This window comes from Arvicola amphibius, chromosome 9, assembly GCF_903992535.2.
Source record: "Arvicola amphibius chromosome 9, mArvAmp1.2, whole genome shotgun sequence".
Taxonomy (NCBI): domain Eukaryota; kingdom Metazoa; phylum Chordata; class Mammalia; order Rodentia; family Cricetidae; genus Arvicola; species Arvicola amphibius.
Window position 1 is genome coordinate 56,115,948 of NC_052055.2, and position 21,881 is coordinate 56,137,828.

Sequence of the window (21,881 nt, forward strand, 5' to 3'; positions counted from 1 at the left end):
AGGTGCACAAGACACAGAAGACACACATCTGTGCCACATGTGTGCATACCCCCAAACAGCCAGCGGAGCCAGCACACGGATCACAGATTGCTACAGAGCCACCACATCGACATCTACAGCCCTTGGGCAAACACAGACACCCACCACACACCCAGCGCATACACACATATCACAGGGAGACTCACACTAAACAGATGCTAGCCTGAATTTATTTTGCCTCTGGGAACAAGTCCAGAACCAAAGGAGCTATGCTCTGCTGATGAAAACATCCCTCCCCCTGCCTCTGCCATCCCCACCCCTTGCCCCAGGCAGCTTGCTGTCCACCACCCCTTGAATGACTGGAGGAGGGCATGCAGAGAAAGAGCCCCATGAGAGGAGGCAGCCTTTTCACTGAAAGTCAGTGTTTTCAATCTGCTTGGAGCTTTCCCCAAGTCCACCCTACTTCTCTTTCCTTGCCTGCCAAGAGATACTGTGGGACCACTACTCAGCCCCCCAGTCAGCGCTTGGTCAGGCCCCTTGTCTGGATTCCCAGGCCCTGGTCCTACAAAGCCAAAAGGATTAGGGAGTAGCTAGACCAGGGGACTCCCAGTACGTGAGCCACTAAGGAAAAGGGCTGTCTGGAGCGCCTTCCTGAAGCCCTAAGGCCTAAGGCCCTCATGGAACGTTACCACAGAAACAGGGAAAATATTATAAGGAACACAATACCCGGCAGGGTCACCTGCTGACCATGCTTCCTGCTGGGCTGCCCACCCCCATCTCATGGCACTCAGAGCCTTCTCCAGCCTCAGTCTGGGCCTCCTAGCCAGACCTCTCCTTCCTGCTGCCCCTGGATGAGGGAAACAGCCCTAAGCAAAAGCTCTGCCCTCCTGTGGTTCCAAACAACATCAGGGATGGCCCAGTGGGCCCCCCACTCCTAGTCCCTACTCCCCCAACACAGGAAATCAAGGCTTCCTGCCCCAGAGGAAGTGCCCCATCTAGTGAACAAATCCAACATATACAAATTTGCAATCCTGGAGCTGGTGCCTCCAGGGGGACATGCCCTGGAGCCTTGCAATACCCCACACTCCTCTGGAGGCTCCAGACCACATCTGACTAAGGAAGAGCTTGGGCAAGAATAAGTACTGGCAGGGACAGAAGGTCTGATGGGTGCCATTCCCTGGCTGGGTGACCCTGTGTCTTGCTCATCTTTCTCTCAGGCCTCTGCCAGCTTCAAACTACTGGTTCTCAAAGAAAGGCCACGGGGAAGAAGGCAGAAGGGATGATGGGTTTCGAAGTTTTCGTCTCCCCACTCCTAGGATGTATGCCTATAAAAGGTTCCTCATTCCCCATCCCATGGCAACCAGGCCACCAGTCACTATAGGTGACAGCCATTATTCCCAAGGCAAGGACATAATACTCCCCACCTGTCCCCCTACTCCCTAAAGGACACTGACTGGTTACTTGGGGTTTGTCCCTCTGGTTCTGAGCTCTGGAAAGAGGACTCAGGATTCCCTCCACCCCCATGATGTGAATTGTGGGGGACAGTGAGCATAAGTGGGTTAAACTTAGGTGCAAAATCTTCTTCAGTTCAAAACCTCAGTTTATCCCGATATGCAGACAGTGCCCATCCAAGGCTGAATGAGCGACAGAGGGTGCAGGTACACAGTTCCCAGCCTTTCCAAAGCACAGCTCTAGCTTGGGAGGGACATCAGAGGACTAAAGGCAGGGAGACAAGCCTCAGTGGGTCCAGGACTTGGTCCAGTCTCACTTATCTGGGTACCACACAGTGGAACAGCTCCCAGCCTCAGTTTTTCCTCAGGAATGAGTGTAAAGAAGAAAATGAGTTACAGAGGGGAGCGGGCAGGGGAACGAGAGAACAAGGGGTACGGGTGAAGGCATGATTTGCTGCAGTTGAAGAAGCTGGGAAAGTGTAAGTGTGTTGCCATAGAGGGGGGCATGGATGGCATCCTACTGGGGTCCTCTTGGGAAGAAATGGATCACTTAAATACAAATTAGAGGGTAGGAACCAACCAGAGTTATAGTCTCCAATGGTTGGGCAAGGAATTTGAGCAAAGTCCCATACGTTTACGTAAAAGTCTGGGGGACTAGCTCCTGATTCCAGATGTTGAGCTCCCATCAGGGCCACGGAGGGCCAATGTCCTATTATCACCCTAAAAATTGGCAGGCAGAGCTGGGCCTCAAGCAGATGCTGAGCTGGGATGTGGGAAGGGATAGTTAGCAGCAAGCCAGCCAATTCCAGATGCAGGAGGCTTTTGGAAATGTTGGACAGCCAGCAAGAACAGTTAAGGGCCACAGTGGCCGGCCCCGGGTCGATCCCAAACTGGCAGCCGTTGGGAAGGAAGTGGGACACACTAGGTGACCTGCATGACCGAGGTTTTCTTCCAACTTACTGGCTGAGAAATTGTGGCAGTGGAAAGACAGCTCAGATTTGCCCGAGTTCTCATACTTGTCGGCACTAACAGACCTTGGGGGGGGGGGGCACACATTCAACTTCCCACCTCCCTACGGTTCAATACACAGCCTGCAGCCCCCACTTTCCCACACCTTAAGGGCACTGTCCTCACAGCTCAGTTGGGCACAGGTGTCTCTTCACTCCAATGGGTGATGAAGGATAAGGGTTGATGCTCAGAGAAATCTCCCAGCCCAATACCCCCCTTCAGGGGTCATTTTCTCTGGTCACTGGATCTGAGGAGGGCCCTGCCCGGCTACGCTAGATGGGGGCGATGATGTCCTGCCTCACAAACACGGCCCAAGTTCAGTGGGTCCTACCATTTGCCCTCCGGCTCCCAAACCTTCCGCCACGGAGCACCGCCTCCTGTCCGGGCCTCGGCGGCCGTCCGTGCCTCCCGGATCCCCAGGAGGAGGGTGACGGGACGCCCGGCCCATGCACAGGCGGCCCCAGGCCTCCCACTGCCTCCCCAAGGCCTGTCGCTGCCCCGAAGCAGGCGGATGTGGGCACCCCGCAGGAGGCCGGAGTTCTGTGGCCCCGGAACCAGCTCGGGGCTCCCGAGCGGGCCAGAGCCCCGCCGAGCGGACGCGGTGGAGCGCGCTCGGAGGACCCGGGCAACCGGACCAGCCGGAGACCCAGCGGCAGCCGCTGCCGGAGCTAGGGCGGGCGGTGCAGGGTGCCGCTCGCAGGGCGGGGCGGGCGGGGCGGGGGCGGCCGCCCGGTACTCACCCGCGCCGGGGCTGTGCATCCAGGGGCCGGGGCCCTCAGAGCCGGGGGCTCATGGCGGGCGGGGGGCCGGGGCGCCGGCCTCACATCCCCCCGGTCGCCGGAGGCTGCAGAGCGACTGTGAGACGGCGAGAGGAAGGGAGGGGGCCGGGAGGGGGAGGGCCCTGGCAGCCTGGCCGGCCGGGTAGGATGACAATGGAAGGAAATGCTTTATCTGAGTCTGAGAGCGGGCCAAGGGGGAGGGGAGGGAGGGGGCTGGCGCTCGCGGCCCTGGGACACACCACCCCGGCAGGCTTTGCTCAGCGGCACACAGGCTGGCTGCAGACACCGATCGCGGCGGGGCGCGGCACACCGCCCCGGGAGGCAGCGCCGAACCCGGAACGCGGGACGCTGCCGGACCCGCGCGCGGCCGCCGAGCCCCAGCCACCGCGCGGCGCTGCGCCCAGCGCACAATTCCCGGAAACCCAGATACCTGAGTGCACGCACCCGTGCATACACAGCGTACACGAGCGTGCATCCATGTTTACACAGGCCAGGGTGATTTACACTTCTGGGAAGGACTCCAGTGCACACATCTACACAATAAGAAGTCCTCGAGAAGAGAGCTACACATAGAAGAACAGGACACGCTTAGAGTCCCAATCAAGGAATCCCAGACGACACCTCCCCCCCCCCTCCCCCGCGCCGCGCCTCCTCATTCCGCCCCTCACACACAAACACAAGCAGGACTCGCCTCGGGAAAGCTTCAGGATCTGATTTGAATCACTGCCCAATCCAACCCCAGTGGCACCCCCCCCCCAATGCCTGCTGAGGGGAGCAGAAGGGTCCAGCCTGTTCCTATTAAAAGAAAAAAAGGGGGTGGGGTGGTGCAGTTTTTGAAAGTTTTCTTTTTTCGAAGGCATTTCTCAAGGGATTTCTTTCCATCCTCTCCTCTTCCTCTCTTCCATTCCTCTTCCTCCACAATAACTCCCCTTGCTCCCCCCCAGTCCCTATGAGTCAAACTTCAGCAATGTGCCCAGTGTCCCCCAGTGCATTACAGTGGATCACAGAAATGTTCCAGTCTGTGAGTCGGAATGCAGACGCCTCCAGCCCTCCCTCAGCTAATAAACTCAGCTGAGGACTGGCTTTGCAGCCCTCCCTGCATCTCCCCCAATCTCTTAGACGAGACTGCGATGATGGAGGTCAGATTCAAGGGTCAGGGGCTGAGGACCTTCCCACTGGGCTGCCTGCCTTGGCCTATCAGTCCGTTGCCTCCAGCAATCTGTTGGGTCAGAACACCGGGGCGGTAGAGGTCATCCTCCAGGAACACTGGGCTCCCCTTCCTCTGAGGTACCCAGCCTTTGACAAGCAGCTTCCTTCTGAACACAAGTCCTAGGAACTTGAAGAATCTTTAGAAATGGAGACAGCGCTAGAGCTGTGTTGTCATGGAAGCCAGAATCGTGAGTGGTCTAGAGGGTCTTCTTTCACCACGCTGCTAAACACCCTCAGTGACAGGTCAGGTCTCACTACCTGTCGCTCCCTTGATTTCAGCCGCTGACTTTAACAGCTCTGTACCTTTCAATGTGTACCACAAACGCTTTCTCTAGCATCGACAGCCTCTTGCGTGGTACCACATGCATCCCTGCCCGGTGCTTCCTGCAATTTTCCTCCCCAGCAGTTACTATTAGTACTGCTTCAGTCAGCCCTGACTGCTGTCTGTTCCCTATCATGTCCTCCGACTTACCCACTTCCTAACCTTGGCCTTAGACGAATGCCCTCAGCACCCTTTCTCCCGTGCTGAGAATCCCGATGAGAAACATTTCATGGTTCCTGTAGCCGGAAGGATTTTCCTATTCCTTGAAGGACCCCAACCCTGTAGGTTTTTCTCTACACACTGACCTTCACCCATCTAGTCTGCCTGTCGTGACCTCATCTTCCTTGCAAGCACTCAAGGAAAGATGCCAGGCTTGAAAGCACTACCTCAGCCGTGGCTGCATTTCTCATAGCGCTTTGCACAGAGTTCAAACTCAGAATGTGCTTTGTTGAATCATGACAGATATTCATGGCCTTCAAGGATCCTTCTCCTGCTGGACATCTCGAATACACCCTTCAGTCCATTACCCATATGGGCTCTGAAAGACATTCTTGCCCTTCTACGGAGCCCTCTTTCCAAAGCAGATCTTCCTCCTTCCAAATCCTGCCTTGAGGCCTGTAGCCCTTCAGAAAAGCCACCGGTGGTTACAGCAGACCGTCAGTCTCTTTGTTGGACCCATACATTGCGCCGACACTATGGACCACACCGGTTCCAGCCGTCTACACGTGCTGACTGCAGCTGCATGTCTTCCCCCAGACTGCACTGACTTTCACATGTCTCATAAAGTCAACCAGAGTGTGCTCATTCCCCAAAACTCCCATGAGACCTCAGGGGACAGCACTGCGTGGAATTGGGATTGAGCCTAGGATCAAATGCCAACTATTTTTGGGCTTGCAGATTAGCAGAGGAGGTTAAGCCCTCAGCTCCAAATAAAGGGTTTCCTGAAACTAAAAATAATAAATAGAAAGAACAGGAAGAGCAGTTAAGAAAGACATTTGTGCCAACCTCAGGCCTCCGCACGCACCTGCACATGTGTATACCGGCACCTGCATACATATGCACCCGAACACCAAGCACACGTACACACACGTGCCCAAAACAAAATACAAAGAATTAGGGGCCAACTCACAGCTACCAGGCCCAGGGGCTCAGACACCTTCCTTTGGCCTCTGAGGGTACTCTACACATACATACACACACAAATAAAACTAAATCTCAAAGGGAAGGAGCAAAGGAGGGGGAAGGAAAGTGATTTAGGCTTTGTGGAGCACCTTCTGTGTTTCCTGTGCTCTTCAGGCCCTTTTCGCTTGCATCTCAGTATCACACCATTGTTTAGTGGGCAAACTGAGTTCAGAGAAAGGAAAGGATTTTCCTAAATCCATAGACCCAGCAAGTGGCTTATCCTAGTGTACCCGATTTGGAGCTGATGTAATTTCTCCAGTAGAGGAGCTACGCCAGGCTCTTACACTCTGGCCTAGGTTTCTCTTGATCTCTGTATACCACTCCAGATGACCAGTTCCCGGCCTCACGGGACTCAGCCATACAGACTCATCTCTGACCTCCACCTTTTCTCTGTCACATTGCACAGGCAGGATCAGCAGGTGTGTGAGTGTTCTGGGTAAAGTTGGGAGGTGTGTCTTCTGGTGCAAGCACACAGGCAGATCCCACTCTAGGAGTTGAAGAAGTCTGAAACAAGAAATGTTGCGTGTTTTCTAGACTGGAATTGGGTGGATGAATTAGGAAGACACTACAGTCATGGCTACCAGTCCAGATAGCCCAGGCTGGGAGGGCTGATGATGGTGGGGAACAGGCAGGCTGAGAACTACCCAAGCCTCTTCCCTCATCCCCTTCACCTCCCTCCAGAGTCAACAAAGGTGATGTGGTTTCTCTTGTGGTCTGTTGCCCTAGACACCTGCAGTTCTGAATATACGTGTGTGTCTGTGTGCCAGCAATGCGGTGGGGAGACACAGGGAGAAAGTACTGGGACAGGATGGGGAGGGGCAGGAAGCTAGGGACAGAGTCTCTTCAACCCAAGATGAAGGTGAAATGCATATAAATGTTGGCAGAGGTCACCCCTTGATTACCCCAACAAAGAGCATAAGGAACCTTTATTCCCAGAATCCGGGAGAGAGAGAGACAGGTGGATCTCTGTGAGTTCAAGGCCAGTCTGGTCTAAAAATCGAGTTCCAGGACAGCCAGGGCTATACAGAGAAATCATGTCTCAAAAAAAAACCCAAATAAATAAATAAAACTAAAAACAGAAAGAGCACTGGGAGTGAAGCATTGTGGATATTAGGACCATCGGCTGAGAGTAGGAAAACAAGTTTTAGGTGAGTTTAGTCATGAACTTCTTGGATGCTGCCTAGGTCTCAGTTTTCTGCTCTGTAAAAGAGAAAAATCTTGGCTACTTACTTCATACAGATTGTTGGAAATCACATGAATAAAAGGTTCACCATCTTGCAATTTATGTCTTGGGTGGCTTGAACAGTACCACCGTAAGCTTTAGAGTCTTTGTCACCGTAGACACCATACGTAGACACCATAGTGTATGAGTGACTATAATTGTTTACTGTAGTTCCTGGATAAGCCACACACACACACACACACACACACACACCACACACACACACACCACACACACATACACACACCACACACACACACCACACACACACACACACCACACACACACACACACCACACACACACACACACACCACACACACACACACACCACACACACACACACACCACACACACACACACCACACACACACACACACACACACACACTGGAATGTGGAGATAACATTAAAAATAAAACCATCCCTGCGCTTATATTGATTACAACGTGTTGAGGAAACCAAACGAACCCAGCGTACTTGAAAGCCTCTTACAAAGTCAACTGTTTGAAATATCTCTTGGTCTGCATGATCTTGGGTCAATCACGGCCTCTTTGGCCTCAGTTTTTTCCTATATCACGTGAGTGGGTTCCTTCGGACCATCGCTCCTTTTCTCTGAGTCTAAGGTCATTTTCCAGTTCTGCTATTCCAAGTGTAAATGAGTACGTGGCAGAGAGGAGAGGCGTGAGATCAGAGTTAAAAGCAGCCTGGAAAAAAGAAAGCAGTCCGGAGCTGAGTTGGGTTATGATGGAGCCCAGAAGTGTGAATCAGTGCAGGAGAGCGGGCGGGGTGGAGGATGGGAGATGTTGGGGGGGTGACATTCCAGGTAGGGAGAATGGCATGTGCAAGGGCGAGGCTAGGAGGCTGAGGGGTGGCAAACAGATTAGCAAGGCTCAAGAATGGGGTTGGCAAGAGCTGGAGGGAGCCTGGGGAGGAAGTCGGGAAGGGGCAGTCCCCAAGTTGAACGGCTAAGCTGGGAAAGTGGAGGAGGAAGGTGGGTGGGGGAAGAGGCTCTCTCAGCCCAGAAATTGGTGCCAAAGCACATCTAGCCAAACTCCAGTCACCCCTGCCAAGAGGACCCACCCACCAGGGAAGGCCCTTCCCACCCCTCCCTGCTCTGCTCTCTCAGCCCCACCTCCAACCCTGAGGTGAGCCAGGACCCCTGAGGCCAGGGCCGCCTTCACCAAGAAGTAGATGAGGCACCACCCCACCCTCAAGGCAATAATGCAGCAATAAAATACTAATCGTGGGTAAGAATAATGACAGAATAAATTATCTCCTACCCACCCTCTGATAAAGTCGGTCCCAGTGCAGCAAAACCTCATACTGTGACTCTTGTGTTTACTAGGATCTGCTCCTCTGAGTTACAGGAGATTTATAAGGTCATCTAACCTACAAAGTCCCCTGATTGGACACGACCTTAAAGCTGTGAAATACTCCTAGGCCCCCCTGTATGACCCGAAACTCTCAGGTCACTGTAAGTATGGCTCAGTTTGGGGCTCCCTGAACTAATCCGCGACACTTCATGCAGATGAAGAAACGGAGGTACAGGAGAAGAGAGCTTGCCAGCAGTGCCATGCGGTTAACTAGTGATGGAGCCAAAGAATCCTGCTTCTGTCTTCTAGGTCAGTACTTCTTCCGCCGGCCAGCGGCCCAGCCCCAGCCGCCAGTGCCAGCAGCGATTACGCTCAGAGAGGCAGTCACTGGGCCATACTCTAATCATGAGAAAAAATTTATCTGAGTTGCAAAATGCCTTTCTGCGTCCAGTTTGCAATTACTCGCTCCAGTGGCCCCTACAGAGACACTGGTCCACCCACTGGCCTGCTTGACATTGGCCTTGTGGTATCTCCCAGTGTGACCCTCCGCTGCTAGTGGATGCATTGGCTGGAGATGGGGCCCATCCTGTACAGATCTCTTTTTGGGGGGCCATGGATTTCAAGGCTCAGAAAGTTAGCAGAGAGGAAAGAAGATCCTGGCTCAGGCTCCATTCTCTTTTCCCCCTAGGAGTGTCCTCCAAAATGAATTTGAGTTGTGTTCGTGTACGTCAGTGGAGTGGAGACAGCAAAGAGAGCATGAAGTTAAAGTCATGGGTAAATGGGTTGATGATGACCAAGCTAGGAAGGAAATAAGGTGTCCATGCTAAGTTAGTACGATACCTCACCCAAGTAGACACCCCCTGTCTCTCCTCTCCATCTGCTCACAGGAGCACCCAGTGTGGCACACCCCTCCAGTATACCCCTCCAGGCTCTTCCACGCAGAGGCAGGATGACTGCCATCCACCATGGAGGAAGCCATCCTCACCAGAGGAGAGTACAGTACTGACTAGGAAGAATGCCCAACAAGGGACACCAACAACATGGGTGACTTATAGAGACCCCAGAGTTCCCTGCTGGAAAGGGCTCTACCAGATTATTATGCTACTATGGGCTGGATCAGGGAGGGGTTTCTGCTTCCACCAAACCCCTGGGCCTGGTTATTGGAGGGAGGCTTTAATAATGAAGCTAGCAGTCGCTGCCCTTCTAGATCTCTCTCTCCTGCCGGGCCTAGGGGGTCAGGGTAAGAGGGTTGGGAAGGCTGAGTATAGACAACACCTCTTCCCTTCAGGGGCCCTGTATGTAGTCAGGACTCTAGAGTCACTCCCACCCCGTGTGTTTGAAGACATAGAGGGCTAGAAAGACACGGAGGTGTTGCCCTGTAACTAAGAGTAAAGATCTGGAGTCCTGGGCTGGAGCCGGTCTCTTTCCCCAGTATGTAAGGCATATTGTTTAACTGGAGGAGGTTTAGCTCCCTCTCTACAGCCCAGGGCCCGTGGTGCTGCCATATTAGGGCTGCGGGGAGGCTATGAGATCAGGACATGCAGTGCTCACTCAGCACAGTGCCTGCTGTAGGTTGAGCTCCGCTAGGGCTGGAGCGTGGATGCCAGCATCAGGAACAGAAGAGAACCTCTCGTCCCCTCATCTCTCTCAGCTGTGTTTCCCTGCAGACTCAGTCTCCGACGGGTACTGACCTAAGTTTTGCAAGTGAATCCAGTTGGGTATGTAGGGTCTGTGCTCCCAGCACCCTTCTGGGGGAGACAGGGTAGCCTAGCAAGGCTAGGGAAATAGAAAAAATGGTACAGTACGTCTCACCCCTTGGGATACGCAGGGCTTTTCTTGGCCTTGAGGGGAGCCTGGTCCAGACTCAGGGGCACCGTATGAACTGCAGAAGGGGCCTGGCCTCTTCTCCAAAATGTTCACTGCACATCTGCAGTGCTCTTCCCATCTGGCTGCATCCCTGGGGCGATGGCCACAGCTGCTGACATTTGAGGGAGGAGAGGCCAGTTCCTCAGTGGGGCCTGGGGGGGCTATAAATAACCAGCTAAGAGGGCCAAGGGAACCAGGTTGACCTTTGGGGGGCAGGAGCTACAGGCCATGTCCCCCTCCCCCTTGGGTCCAGAGCCAGAGTTTTAGCAAAACAGGAAGAGGCAGTGGCAGTTGCTGGGAAAGTAGGAGTGGCTCCCCTTCCCCCCACTTGCCTGGAGCCTTAGGATCCCAGCCAGGACCTGAGAAAGGTGGAGTCAGCTAGGCTGGAGGGAGGGGCAGGCAGGGCAGGCAGGGCAGGCAGAAGGGCCTAGTCTCTGCCCTCCTGTGGCTCAGCTGGGCACAGGCAAAGGGAGAACTGACCGAGAAGGGCAGCCTGGTGGGGTGCGCCCATGAACCTCCCTGCCTCCTCCTCCTCCTCCCTTTCTATTCCCTATCAGAGGATGAGAAGGTTAGGTGTGGAGCACAAAATGCACTGAAGAAGCAAGTAGTGTATTTGGAGGCTCAAGGTCAAGGTGAGCCCACCTCTATCTCTCATCCCCAAGCAGCCTGTAGGTAGGCTGAGACTAGAGAACACGAGACAGGAGGAAAGATGCCCGCCTGGCTTCTGGAGAGGAGGCTAAAGGAGAGCCAGGACCTGGTTCAAGAGGAATGGCAGAGAACTGACCTGTGAGCTGGTCAGAAGCTGGGTGGACCTTAGTGCTGTGCACGGGACAGACTCCTGTGCCAACTCAGAAGCAAGTCAGGCTTGGAGGAATTCTCCAGCAAATGCGGTGCTCTGTCTGGAGGAGGCTGGCCACCGAGAACCTACAAATATCTCCAGGGAGCTTGGTATCCATATCCACTAGGTCATCACCAGCTACAGCCTGGGTGTTGTGGAATATTTAACTATATAAAGATGTGTTGCATTTGTTTATGTTGCAGAATGTTACTTAAACTGGGTGAAGGTGTTTATGCGGCATGTGTTTAGTTATGAAAAGATATCTTGCTGTTTCACCTTGCCTGCCTAAGGCACTTGATTGGTCTAATAAAAAGCTTAATGGCCAATAGCTAGGCAGGTGAGGGATAGGCAGGGCTGCCGGGCAGAGAGAATAATAGAGAAGACAAACTAGACGAGGGAGAAAGAGAAGAAGCCCAGGACCAGCTAGTTAGACAGACATGGAAGAGGAAGGAAAAGTAGGTCATACAGAAAGAAAAGGCAGATAAACAGGTTAATTTAAGTTAGAAGAGTTAGCCAGAAATAAACCTAAGCTAAGCCAAGCATTCAAAATTAAGAAGTCTCCACGTCATGATTTGGGAGCTGGTTGGTGGCCCAAAAGAAAAAGCCTGCTATACCCGTGTTTCCCCGCTGGACAGTCTAGACCAGAACTGTCCAGTAGACGCAGAGTAAGGGCAGCACTTTCAACCTTACATATTCTGGTTGCCATACCAACAACTTCAGAAAATAGATGATTAAATAGTATATTAATATATTAAAAATATTTCATATATAATCAAAATATAAAATTATCGTCTTCCTTTTTCATATCAAGTCCTTGGAATCCAAGGTGTATGTTCCATTTACAGCATATTTCAGTTCTGACTGGCTGCTATGGCTCGGGCTATGGCGCTATGGCTGGGGCTATGTCTTTTATGGCTGGGGCTATGACGCTATGTCTGCTATGGCTGTGGTTCCTGTGGGGACAGCAACAGGTTTATGATTTTGATCTTAAGCCCTTTGTCTCTTCTTAGTAAGAACCCAGGAGGAGGCCAGCAAGGTCAGCGTCATGGGTGGGTTTACTTTAGGGGAATGGCTGCTCATCTGGGGTTCAAGTGTGTCTTCTCTCTAGACCTGAAATCAGTTCTAATACATATGTAAGCCAGGAAACTGAGTCAGTCAGCAGTGGGGATTCTCATTCCCTTCCTAGGCCTCTTCCTGGGCTGACAGTAGGTAGGATCTTACTTCCTCTTTAAGAACACAAGCCTTGGGTTGGAGAGAAGACTCATTGGTTAAGAACTCTTGCAGCAGGGGCTGGAGAGATGGCTCAGAGGTTAAGAGCACTGCCTGCTCTTCCAAAAGTCCTGAGTTCAATTCCCAGCAACCACATGGTGGCTCACAACCATTTGTAATGGGGTCTGGTGCCCTCTTCTGGCCTGCAGGTATACACACAGACAGAATATTGTATACATAATTAATAAATAAATATTTTTTTAAAAAAAGAACTCTTGCAGCTCTTCCAGAGGACCCTTGCTTGGTTCCCAGCACCCACAGGGCAGCTAACAAACACCTATAAAACTCCAGTTCCAGAACATGCAACATCCTCAACATCCTCTCTCTCTCTCTCTCTCTCTCTCTCTCTCTCTCTGGTTTGTTTTTCAAAACAGGAATTCTGATAGCCCTGGCTGTCCTGGATCTCATTGTGTAGATCAGGCTGGCCTCGAACTCACAGAGATCCCCTACTTCTGCCTCCTGAGTGCTGGGACCAAAGGCGTGCACCACCACTGCCTGGCAAATGTCCTCATCATAACCTCACAGGTGCCAGGCACACATGTGTTGCCCTTACATATACACAGGCAAGCTAATACAAACAAAAACAAATCTTTAAAGAACAATACCAGCCTCTCCTTCCTCTTTCTCTTCTCCAAACAATCTAAAACCAAGGGCACCCAGGTGGAGTTAGGAACTTTGGGGATGGGGAGACACATTTGCAGAGAAATCAAGCTAGGTACAGGTACTAGGAAGATAACCAGAAGACATGGAGAGGACAGGTGTTCTGGAACTCAGAAGAGGAGGGGAGACTAAACCAACTGTCAAAGAATGGAAGCAGGAGGAGGCTGAGAGGAGTGGGCAGAAACTGAAAGAAAGCAAGTAGTGCCGGGTCAGCATCTGTGGGGGGATGCACAGGAGAGATTCACAGGTCAGTATCTGAGGGGGGTGCACAGGAGAGATTCACAGGTCAGTATCTGAGGGGGATGCATAGGAGAAATTCACAGGTCAGCATCTGCTGGGGCGATGCACAGGAGAGATTCACAGGTCAGCATCTGGGTTGATGCACAGGAGAGATTCTCAGGTCAGCATGGGGGATGCACAGGAGAGATTCTCAGGTCAGCATGGGGGATGCACAGGAGAGATTCTCAGGTCAGCATGGGGGATGCACAGGAGAGATTCACAGGTCAGCATCTGGGGGGGTGCACAGGAGAGATTCTCAGGTTAGCATGTGGGGGGGATGCACAGGAGAGAGTCAAAGGTCAGCATCTGGGGGGGGATGCATAGGAGAGATTCAAAGGTCAGCATCTGGGGGGGATGAACAAGAGAGATTGCAGCTCAGCTGACATCTCTTAAAGCCTTTCCCACAGAGAGAGCACACAAACTGACAGGCAGCCCCAAAGCATCAGTAGAGTGAAGTTCAAAGCATAGAAAAAGACTCTCCAGGGAAAGAGGAAACACAAAGTTAGGGGGATGCTCAGCCTGAAGGCTCTCTCTCTCTCACACACACACACAGAAAAAAACAAATGCCAATCAAACAAAGAGAAGACAGGTGCCATTTCAAACACCAGCGAGAATGGTGACAAGTGCATGCCGCTGGTGGTGGCAGACCTCTTTTGAAGTCAGCTTGGCAGTAGAAGGTGAGAGCTATGAATGTTTTCCCCCCATTGCTGTTACCCCACCCAGTGTACTCTGAAGCAAGCAGCTATGGTCAGAAGTCAGGCATGGGGGTAAAATATGTGTATAAGGGTGTTCACCATCAAGCCACTCGTAATACGGAAAATTAGGCAGAATTTGAATCCTACAATTGGAAAACGATGAGGTAGAGTACGGTCTTTCCACTCAGCAGAAAACGACCAAGCAGTTAAAAAGATGTTTATGAATGTAATACAGCGTCCTGGGAGAAGACAGTTCGAGGCCAGCCTGGTTTACAGAGCAGGTTCCAGGACAGACTCTAAAGCTACAGAGAAACCCTGTCTTGAAAAACAACAACAACAACAACAACATCAAAATGAAGTTATGAAATCATCCGTCAGAAAAAGTCTGTTTCTTCAGCTCAGTTCTCATGTCCTAGCACATGGATATGAGCTTCACTCTTTCTTTCTTTCTTTCTTTCTTTCTTTCTTTCTTTCTTTCTTTCTTTCTTTCTTTCTTACTTTCCTTCCTTCCTTCCTTCTTTCGTTTTTTGTTTGTTTGTTTGTTTGTTTAATGGTTTCTCTGTGTATAACCCTGGCTCTCCTGAAACTCACTCTGTAAACCAGCCTGGCCTTGAGTTCACAGAGATCCACCTGCCTCTGCCTTCTGAGTGCTGGGATTAAAGGTGTGCACCACCACAGCCTGGCTGAACTTCACTCTCTTGATGGCAGAAAGCCCACAGCCTGGGAGTGGCCCAGGACTCACCTAGATTCCCTGCCTGGTGCTAGGATGCTCTGATCATAGGCAGGAAATGGAACTTGAGTGTCCCTTCTGCCACTGCTGAGGACAAGGCCATGGCCTGAGCTTCGAGGGACAGGGTAGAGGATTCTCTAGAGGAGGTACTGAGGACCCGTGTCTTGTGTCTGTAGCCGTGGCCACAGGGAGACCAGGGAAGGACTAGGGGACTCACCGAGGAGCTGAGTGGCTAGGAGGGCTACGGTGCTCTGGGGGAAGGGTGGATGGTTGTGGTTGACCACCTGCTGTTTCACATCGCCCTGAAGGTGACAAGAGATGTGTATGAACCATCACTTCACTGTTCCCCACAGGAACTCTACCTGGGCCCCCACCTACAGACGCCATCCGGCCTGAGAAGCCTCGGGTTCCTCCCTGCTCACCCACCTCCTTATGACAGAGAGACGGGGCCTTGAAATAACACATCTTTATTTTCACCATCATTTCCACTTCATTTGCCTATGATTCATTTGTTGTTAAGAGGCATTAAAACCTCCAACCCCCAGCTCCTAGGCACCCACCAGTCTCTGTCCCTTTTTCCTGTGTCCCAGCACTCTCCTCCCCATAATGCCTTGCAACCGCCAACACACCTTCTAGAAGCCCCTCTTCTTACAGATATGGCCTCCGCAGGGGGTTAGGGTGAGGGGGCTGAGGCTAACTCCAGGTTACCTTCACCTACGTCCCTGACCAAAATTCTGGCCTTAACCTTGGTTAAGCTCTGATGGGAAGTTTGGGCTCGGGACTAGTCATGAATGCAAATAGCCCCGGGAAAGATAGAAACAAATTGTCTCCCTCATGTAGACAACCCCCCACCACCAGAGCTGTGCTTTTCCGAGAGTCCCCACCCCCTCACTTTTATCTGACTGGGTTTCCTTCATACCTTAAGGCTTGGACTGGGGTCCCTTCCCCATCATTGTTTCCAACTGGCCCAGAGTACATTTCCACCCTCGCTGTGCAGCCTGCACATGCCGAGGCGGACCGGGGTTGACTCTCACACTGCCTTTTCCCATCTGGTCTTTAGTTTCCTGGACCTTCTCTAGGGGCTATCTAGGTGCACCAGAAGGTAGAAGAGCCAGGGGAGGAAGAGGGTGAGGGGTGAGGAGAGGGTGGGAGTAGGTCGTGTGAGGGGAGCTACTGTGGTTGGGTTATCTGATGTGGGAGCCAGGTGTGCAGCTTCAGGGCTACAGGGTGGGGGAAGAGCAGTCTGAGACAGGCTACGTTGCAGAAGCAACAGCAGCAGTAGCAGCAAGGCAGAGCAGAGAAGACTGGGGGCAACGAGAGCAAGATGCCCTTCTGTCAGACCCCCTGCCATCCTGGTCCTGTCCTGGGTCTCCTAGACACTGGGGTATCCCCTTCCTTCCGGTCTTCTTCACTCCCAGAGAGACAGTTAGCACATTCTCAGTACATGTGGCAGGGGGGGTGGTGGCGATGAAATGTGTGGCAGTGGGGCCAGGGTCTAACCTTATCCTGAATCAGAGCAGTTGGAGACAGTTGCTGAGCTGTCATCTCGGTTGGGGGTTATGGGTGGAGAGGGCTTTGCAGGAGGAGATAATGACGCTCAGATAATAGTGCCCAGGGCTAGATACCCCTCAGCAAGTTCCCCATCGCCAGGTCCTCCAGCCTCTGCAGGGGCTGCCCTGGCTTCACCCTGATTCTGGGACACATGGCGTGGCACTGGGTGTGCCCAGCTTCCTGGCCTGGTTGAGTATCCACTTAGCCCTTGACAAGAGCGTCCTGGAGAGTGGAGCTTGTGAGTGCCAGCTCCTGCCCCCTCCAGCCCTGGTTTGGGGAGAAACTTGTGGGAGGTGGTTGGAAGGAAGACATTACTGGGTAAAGAAGAACATCCCCGGAGGATGAGGGAAACGTCACAATAAAGGCCGACATTTCTCAGGCACTTGTGATGGATCAGGTGCGATCAGAGCTCTTGTTTCACCATCACAGCTCCTTCCTTCAGAGAACAATGTCGCTCCTTACAGAAGTCAGGGAACATGTCCTGAGTGCAGGTGGGGCTGGGTCCCATCCTGCCCCTGGATGCTGTTTCTGCTGCCTTAGACAAAGCCCTACCAGGCACCATGCCACAATCCTTCCTTACGTCATCTTTCTGTCTTTAGAAAGACTCTGTGTTGCCATTCGCAGGTAAGGAAAATTAGGCTCAGACAACCCAAGCCATTTCCCCCAAGGTTATTGGACACTACCAAGATGACCACCTCTTTCATCATCATCATCATCATCATCATCATCATCATCATCTAGTTTTTATGAAACAGGGTCTCACTGTAGCCTTGGCTGGCCTGGACCTCGATACATAGACAGTTTGGCCTGGAACTCACAATGATCCTGCAGCCTGGCAAGTGCTGAGATTTATTTGTGTGGGGGTGGAAGAGGGTTGTGTGTGTTGGGGACGGGGATAGCAGGTAAGCACGCTACAATGCAAGTGTGGCAGAGAACAACCTTTGAGAGTCTGTTCTTGCCTTCTTCCATGTAGGTCCCGGGGACTTACCTCATCAGGCTTGATGGTCATCTCACAGGCCAAGAAAGACCAACCCTTGAAGCCCATGCCCTGATTCACTAATTGTCCTTTCTGCCAAAGACGAGAGGAGGAGGGGGTGAGAAGAGCACAGAGCTCATCTACCTAAGTGGTCCTCATGGCCTGGTACCACATTCAGTGTCCTGTAGGAAGAGCTGTAGTGAGCATTTACCAAGTAAACCAGCAAATAACCATGTGACCAATGACCGCTGATTTTTCCAGGAAAGAACTGTGCAGGTGTTACCTATCAATCTCCTCTAAGATGAGAACATTCCAGCCTGAAGGCGAGCGAGGGCCTTAAGCAGGAAGGTAAACAACAACAACCAAATAGTTTCAGCAAGTCCCTGAAACCGACCAGCTTCACTATGCCCCGCCCTGCCAGAGCAAACAGTACCCAGCTACAAAGAGTACTCTCAGACAAGAAAGGCTATGAGGAAGAGGCCCAAGCACAGAACTGCTTGCATGAGATTTAGACCATCTGAGGCACCCGGCAAGGACACTCTCCGACCTGTTGAGCACCCGCAGGCTACACAGTGTGCTCCAGGTTCCCAGCTTTGGGAGCTGCCACCTATACTGGGGTGGGCTTACATGATGGAGCTGTTTTGGAGTCATTCCTGCTCCTGTAAGTGATCCCTCACCCACACTCCTATAAACCAACTCCAAGCAAGTTGGACTTTGTTGGTGTCTGTACTTTGGTCTGTCGTGGGTTCCCTGTCTGGGGCGAGTAGATGCCTGTGTTGCATCTCCATGGGAGAAGTTTTGTCACATAACAGCAAGAGCCACCAATATCCCGTCTGCCACCCCTTTGTTCTCTGCTCCAGCACCTCAAGCCCTTCCTGTAAACACAGCAGAAAGCAGGGAGTCCCTGAGGGTGGGGTTTCTATCAGAGAGGAAATGGAGTTGGCTTCTCCCTATCTCTCTCTCTCTCTCTCTTTTTTATCATTTCCCCCATCCCCTTTTTATCACCCAGGGCTGATTCAGAATCCACTCTCTTGTGCCTACACGGCTTTTGGGTGGGAGAGGGCTCCGCACTGAAGTCAGCTCGACTGGGCAGGACCAGCTTCTCATGCCTGGCCCAGTTGCTGTCAGTTCTCAGACCTCATCAGGACAGGCTTGCCCGGGGTTCACTCTCAGGATCGCTGGATCTATCCGGTCATGTGAGAAGGCAGTGGGGGAAATGGTGGTCAGGAGCCGACTGAGGGTACCACTTGCCCTGTCAGCTGCCCAGTTGCCACAGGTGTTCACATGGCTGCAAGGATTTTAATTAAATGGGTTTGCGTGAGGGTGGGGTGGGCCTTTGCAGAGTCCTGGGACTGAATATCAGTGGAAAAGGAAGAAGGGAGAACTCTCTCCTCCTCCAAAGCAAAATAAGAACTGTCAAGTTGGTTACTCCCCTCCGGGTTCTGGAGTACTAAAGAGAGCTCTGCCAGGAGCCTCAGGGCTGCCTGGGATTCCCTCCAGCATCTTTTGATCGGCAGTGAGGGCCTCGCAGGCTATACCTTTCTTTCTAGACCTGCTCGAAGGAGATTTGCAGCTTGGGGTTTGATAGTTGATTTTTCCCTTCTTGAGTGCCTTGCATCTCAGATCTGATCTAGTTAGGTATCTGTATAGACCTGGGGAATAATGGCTGGGCCCCGAGAGCATGGACAAGCTCCCCACATTCCTGCAGGGGATCTAATCTTTCCAAACATTCTCTTTACCTGAGAAGCCACCTCTCCTTACCCACTCTTTCCTCACCAGCGCTGTCTTCAGCACTGAACCGAAGAGTTCCCAGCTAATGCACAAAGGCTGGCTTTCAGGGCGGTTGGCTTTCAGGAGGGTTGGCTTTCAGGGGGATTGGCTTTCATGGGGGGTTGGTCTTGGCTCCATCTCCTTCAACACTGACCTAAGTTTTGGAAGATTCAAGGCCCGGAGAAGTGTCACGAGCTTTAGATGGGGCTAGAGAAATAGATTAGTGGTTAAGAACACTTGCTCTTGCAGAGGACCCATGTTTGATTTCTAGGACCCACATGGTGGCTCAGAGTAATTTGTAACTCCAGTCGCAGAGGATCTAATGCCCACATCTGATTTTCCTGGGCACTAGGCAAGCACATGATACACATGGGTACATGCAGACAAAATATGCATACACACAAAAAAATAAGAAATAAAACAGAGAATACTGGATGACAAAAGGAGGAGTCAGAAGATTCAAGCAGCCTAACGTGGGATACATTGTCAGATTGATATGAACATCTGAATGCCGAGTCCTCAATTGGTACAAAACCCAATAAGGCCAAATAGAAAAGGAGAGAAAAACAATGAGGTTTTATAGAGAGGGAGTTGGCGTATGGGTTTTGAAGCCACATGAACTTAAATGTTCAGTTTCCCAAGTTCAAGGGAAGGGTTTGAATTTGCATAAGCATTTCCATTTCATTTTCTTTCGGGGACCCCAGCAAAATGGTTGGTTGGTTGTTTTGAAAAAGTTTCTTGATACAAAGCTCTGGTTGGCCTGGTCCTTGGAATCCTCCTGTCCCTGCCTCTGGAGCACTGGACTTACCAGACCTGTGACACCCTGCTGGCTTCCAGAAAACTCTTTAAACGTGATGATTATTGTGAAAAACAGATCTGCCCAAGGCTTATGGAAGCGAGTGGCACACTGTGCTATGCTCATCCATCCGCATGTTCAGCTGGCTCTATGGAAGCTTTACTTTGTTCCAGTCTGGTAAACATGCTGGAAATACATGCCACGCTTCCTTCTATGGCACGGCGAAAGTGTGATTTTACACAAATGGAGCAACAGGGATGGGAGTACTGATGGTGAGGGGCAGGGATGGGAGGACAGGATGGTGAGGGGCAGGGATGGGAGGACAGGATGGTGAGGGGCAGGGATGGGAGGACAGGATGGTGAGGGGCAGGGATGATCTGGGAAAGCCATGAAGTCTGAGCTGGAGATTTAAGGAGCAAAGGGAATTTGTCTTCTTGGGGAACTATGAGTTCAAAGAACAAGGGGATTCTGTGGGGGGCAGTGTGCAGAAGGAATACAGCAGGGGCCCCAAAGTGTAGTCTGGGGTCTCTGTGAGTCTTGGAGACCCTGCAAAAGCAAATGTTGCAACGCTTTTCATAAGAGCACTACCAAGGCACTATTTACCTTTTTTATTTCTGTTCCCAAATTTACAGTGCCTCCCCTTCCCCCAAAGTGGCTGCCATGATGACCATGATACCATGGTGCCACACCAGGCTGAACACAGAACCCGATAAAGAATGAAGCTGGCTTCTGTTAAGGCCAGCATTAAATAACTTTGAGAAACAGCGTCTTTGTCATTAAAATAGTGCTGCTCAGAAGAAGGCCATTTTAAATAATATTTGCTTAATATTAATGTCTAAGATTCATTTTTTATTATATTTAAAACTTAATAAATATGTACTTTAAAATTTTTCAGTTTTGATTTCTAACATCATAAATATTGCCAGATTTTATTTATTTATTTATTTTTGAAACAGCATCTCATGAAGTTCTCCTTGGTCTCAAACTCTCAATGTAGCTTAGGTTGGCCTTAAACTCTTAATTCTGTTGCTTCCGTCTCATAAGTGCCCCGATTACAGCTATATACCATCATACCTAGCAGCTAGGTATAATTCACATAAGTAAAAGTTCCCAGGGTTCCTTGTTTTTAAGAGGCAAGGGAGTCCTGAGAACAGCCGAGAGCTTCTGGACTGGCAGTCTCATGTGGCGAGCTGGAACCTGTTGGATACAGCAGTGGCTCAAGTTCCAACATCTGGCACAGGGACCCAAGGACCCTGGAGAGATAGAGGTGGGAGTTGCACTGCACCCTGGGATACAAGAGCGAGCGTAAGGACGACAGATCAAATCTGATTCCTGACCCTTGTGCAGTCTCCTCTAAGCACGTGTCCCTGTTCACCTCGGTTATGGGTGTAATCCACACGTCATGAAATCAGGAGATTAAGGGGTACTGGTTCTGGTTTTGGTTCTCCTTCGTTTGTTGGTTTGTGGAGATGAAGTTGTAAAAGAAAAGATATAACTGAAAGAAGTTGGTGGTGGCAGTAACCATAATTCTTTGTATCTCAATTTAGATTCCACCCCTCCAGCCCCGACAATCTGCTTCGGTTGGGTCCAATTTGGCTCATTAAATGACTCACTGCCCCCTGGTGGTCAGATGGCCTAATGACACCTTTTTTAGATCCTGACAATCAGGGAACAGAAGCCCCTAGCAAGAGGCTGAAGAAGAGGCTATAGACAGAAGTCTGGGGACAATCAAGCGACCCAGAAAGAATCAGTGGACAGAGCATGGCAACAGTATCACCTTCTTAGTAAACATTTATTTGACCACCCTGCAGCCCAACTATGACGCTGGCAGGCCTTTCTGATTGATGGCTTTGTGCCAGATACTGTGACGAATTCTTTACACAGGGTGATCTATAGCAACAGTAACCTATCAAGGTGGCTACTGTTACAGCTGCCATTTTATAGAGGAAGAAACCAAGGCTGCAACCTCAGGACAGGGTGTAGTT

General features: G+C 51.4%; 1 protein-coding gene across 8 annotated transcripts in view; it reads right to left on the minus strand.

Moving 5' to 3' along the window:
• Positions 1-3,308, minus strand: part of Hdac7 (histone deacetylase 7) — a 35,432-nt gene extending 32,124 nt beyond the window's left edge. For all 8 annotated transcript variants that reach the window (XM_038341582.1, XM_038341581.1, XM_038341579.1 and 5 more), the window contains exon 1: positions 3,179-3,308. In XM_038341582.1, coding sequence (XP_038197510.1) covers positions 3,179-3,197 — 19 coding nt within the window. In that variant the 5' untranslated portion in view covers positions 3,198-3,308. The remainder of the gene's footprint in view (positions 1-3,178) is intronic.
• Between the last annotated feature and the right edge of the window lie 18,573 nt (positions 3,309-21,881).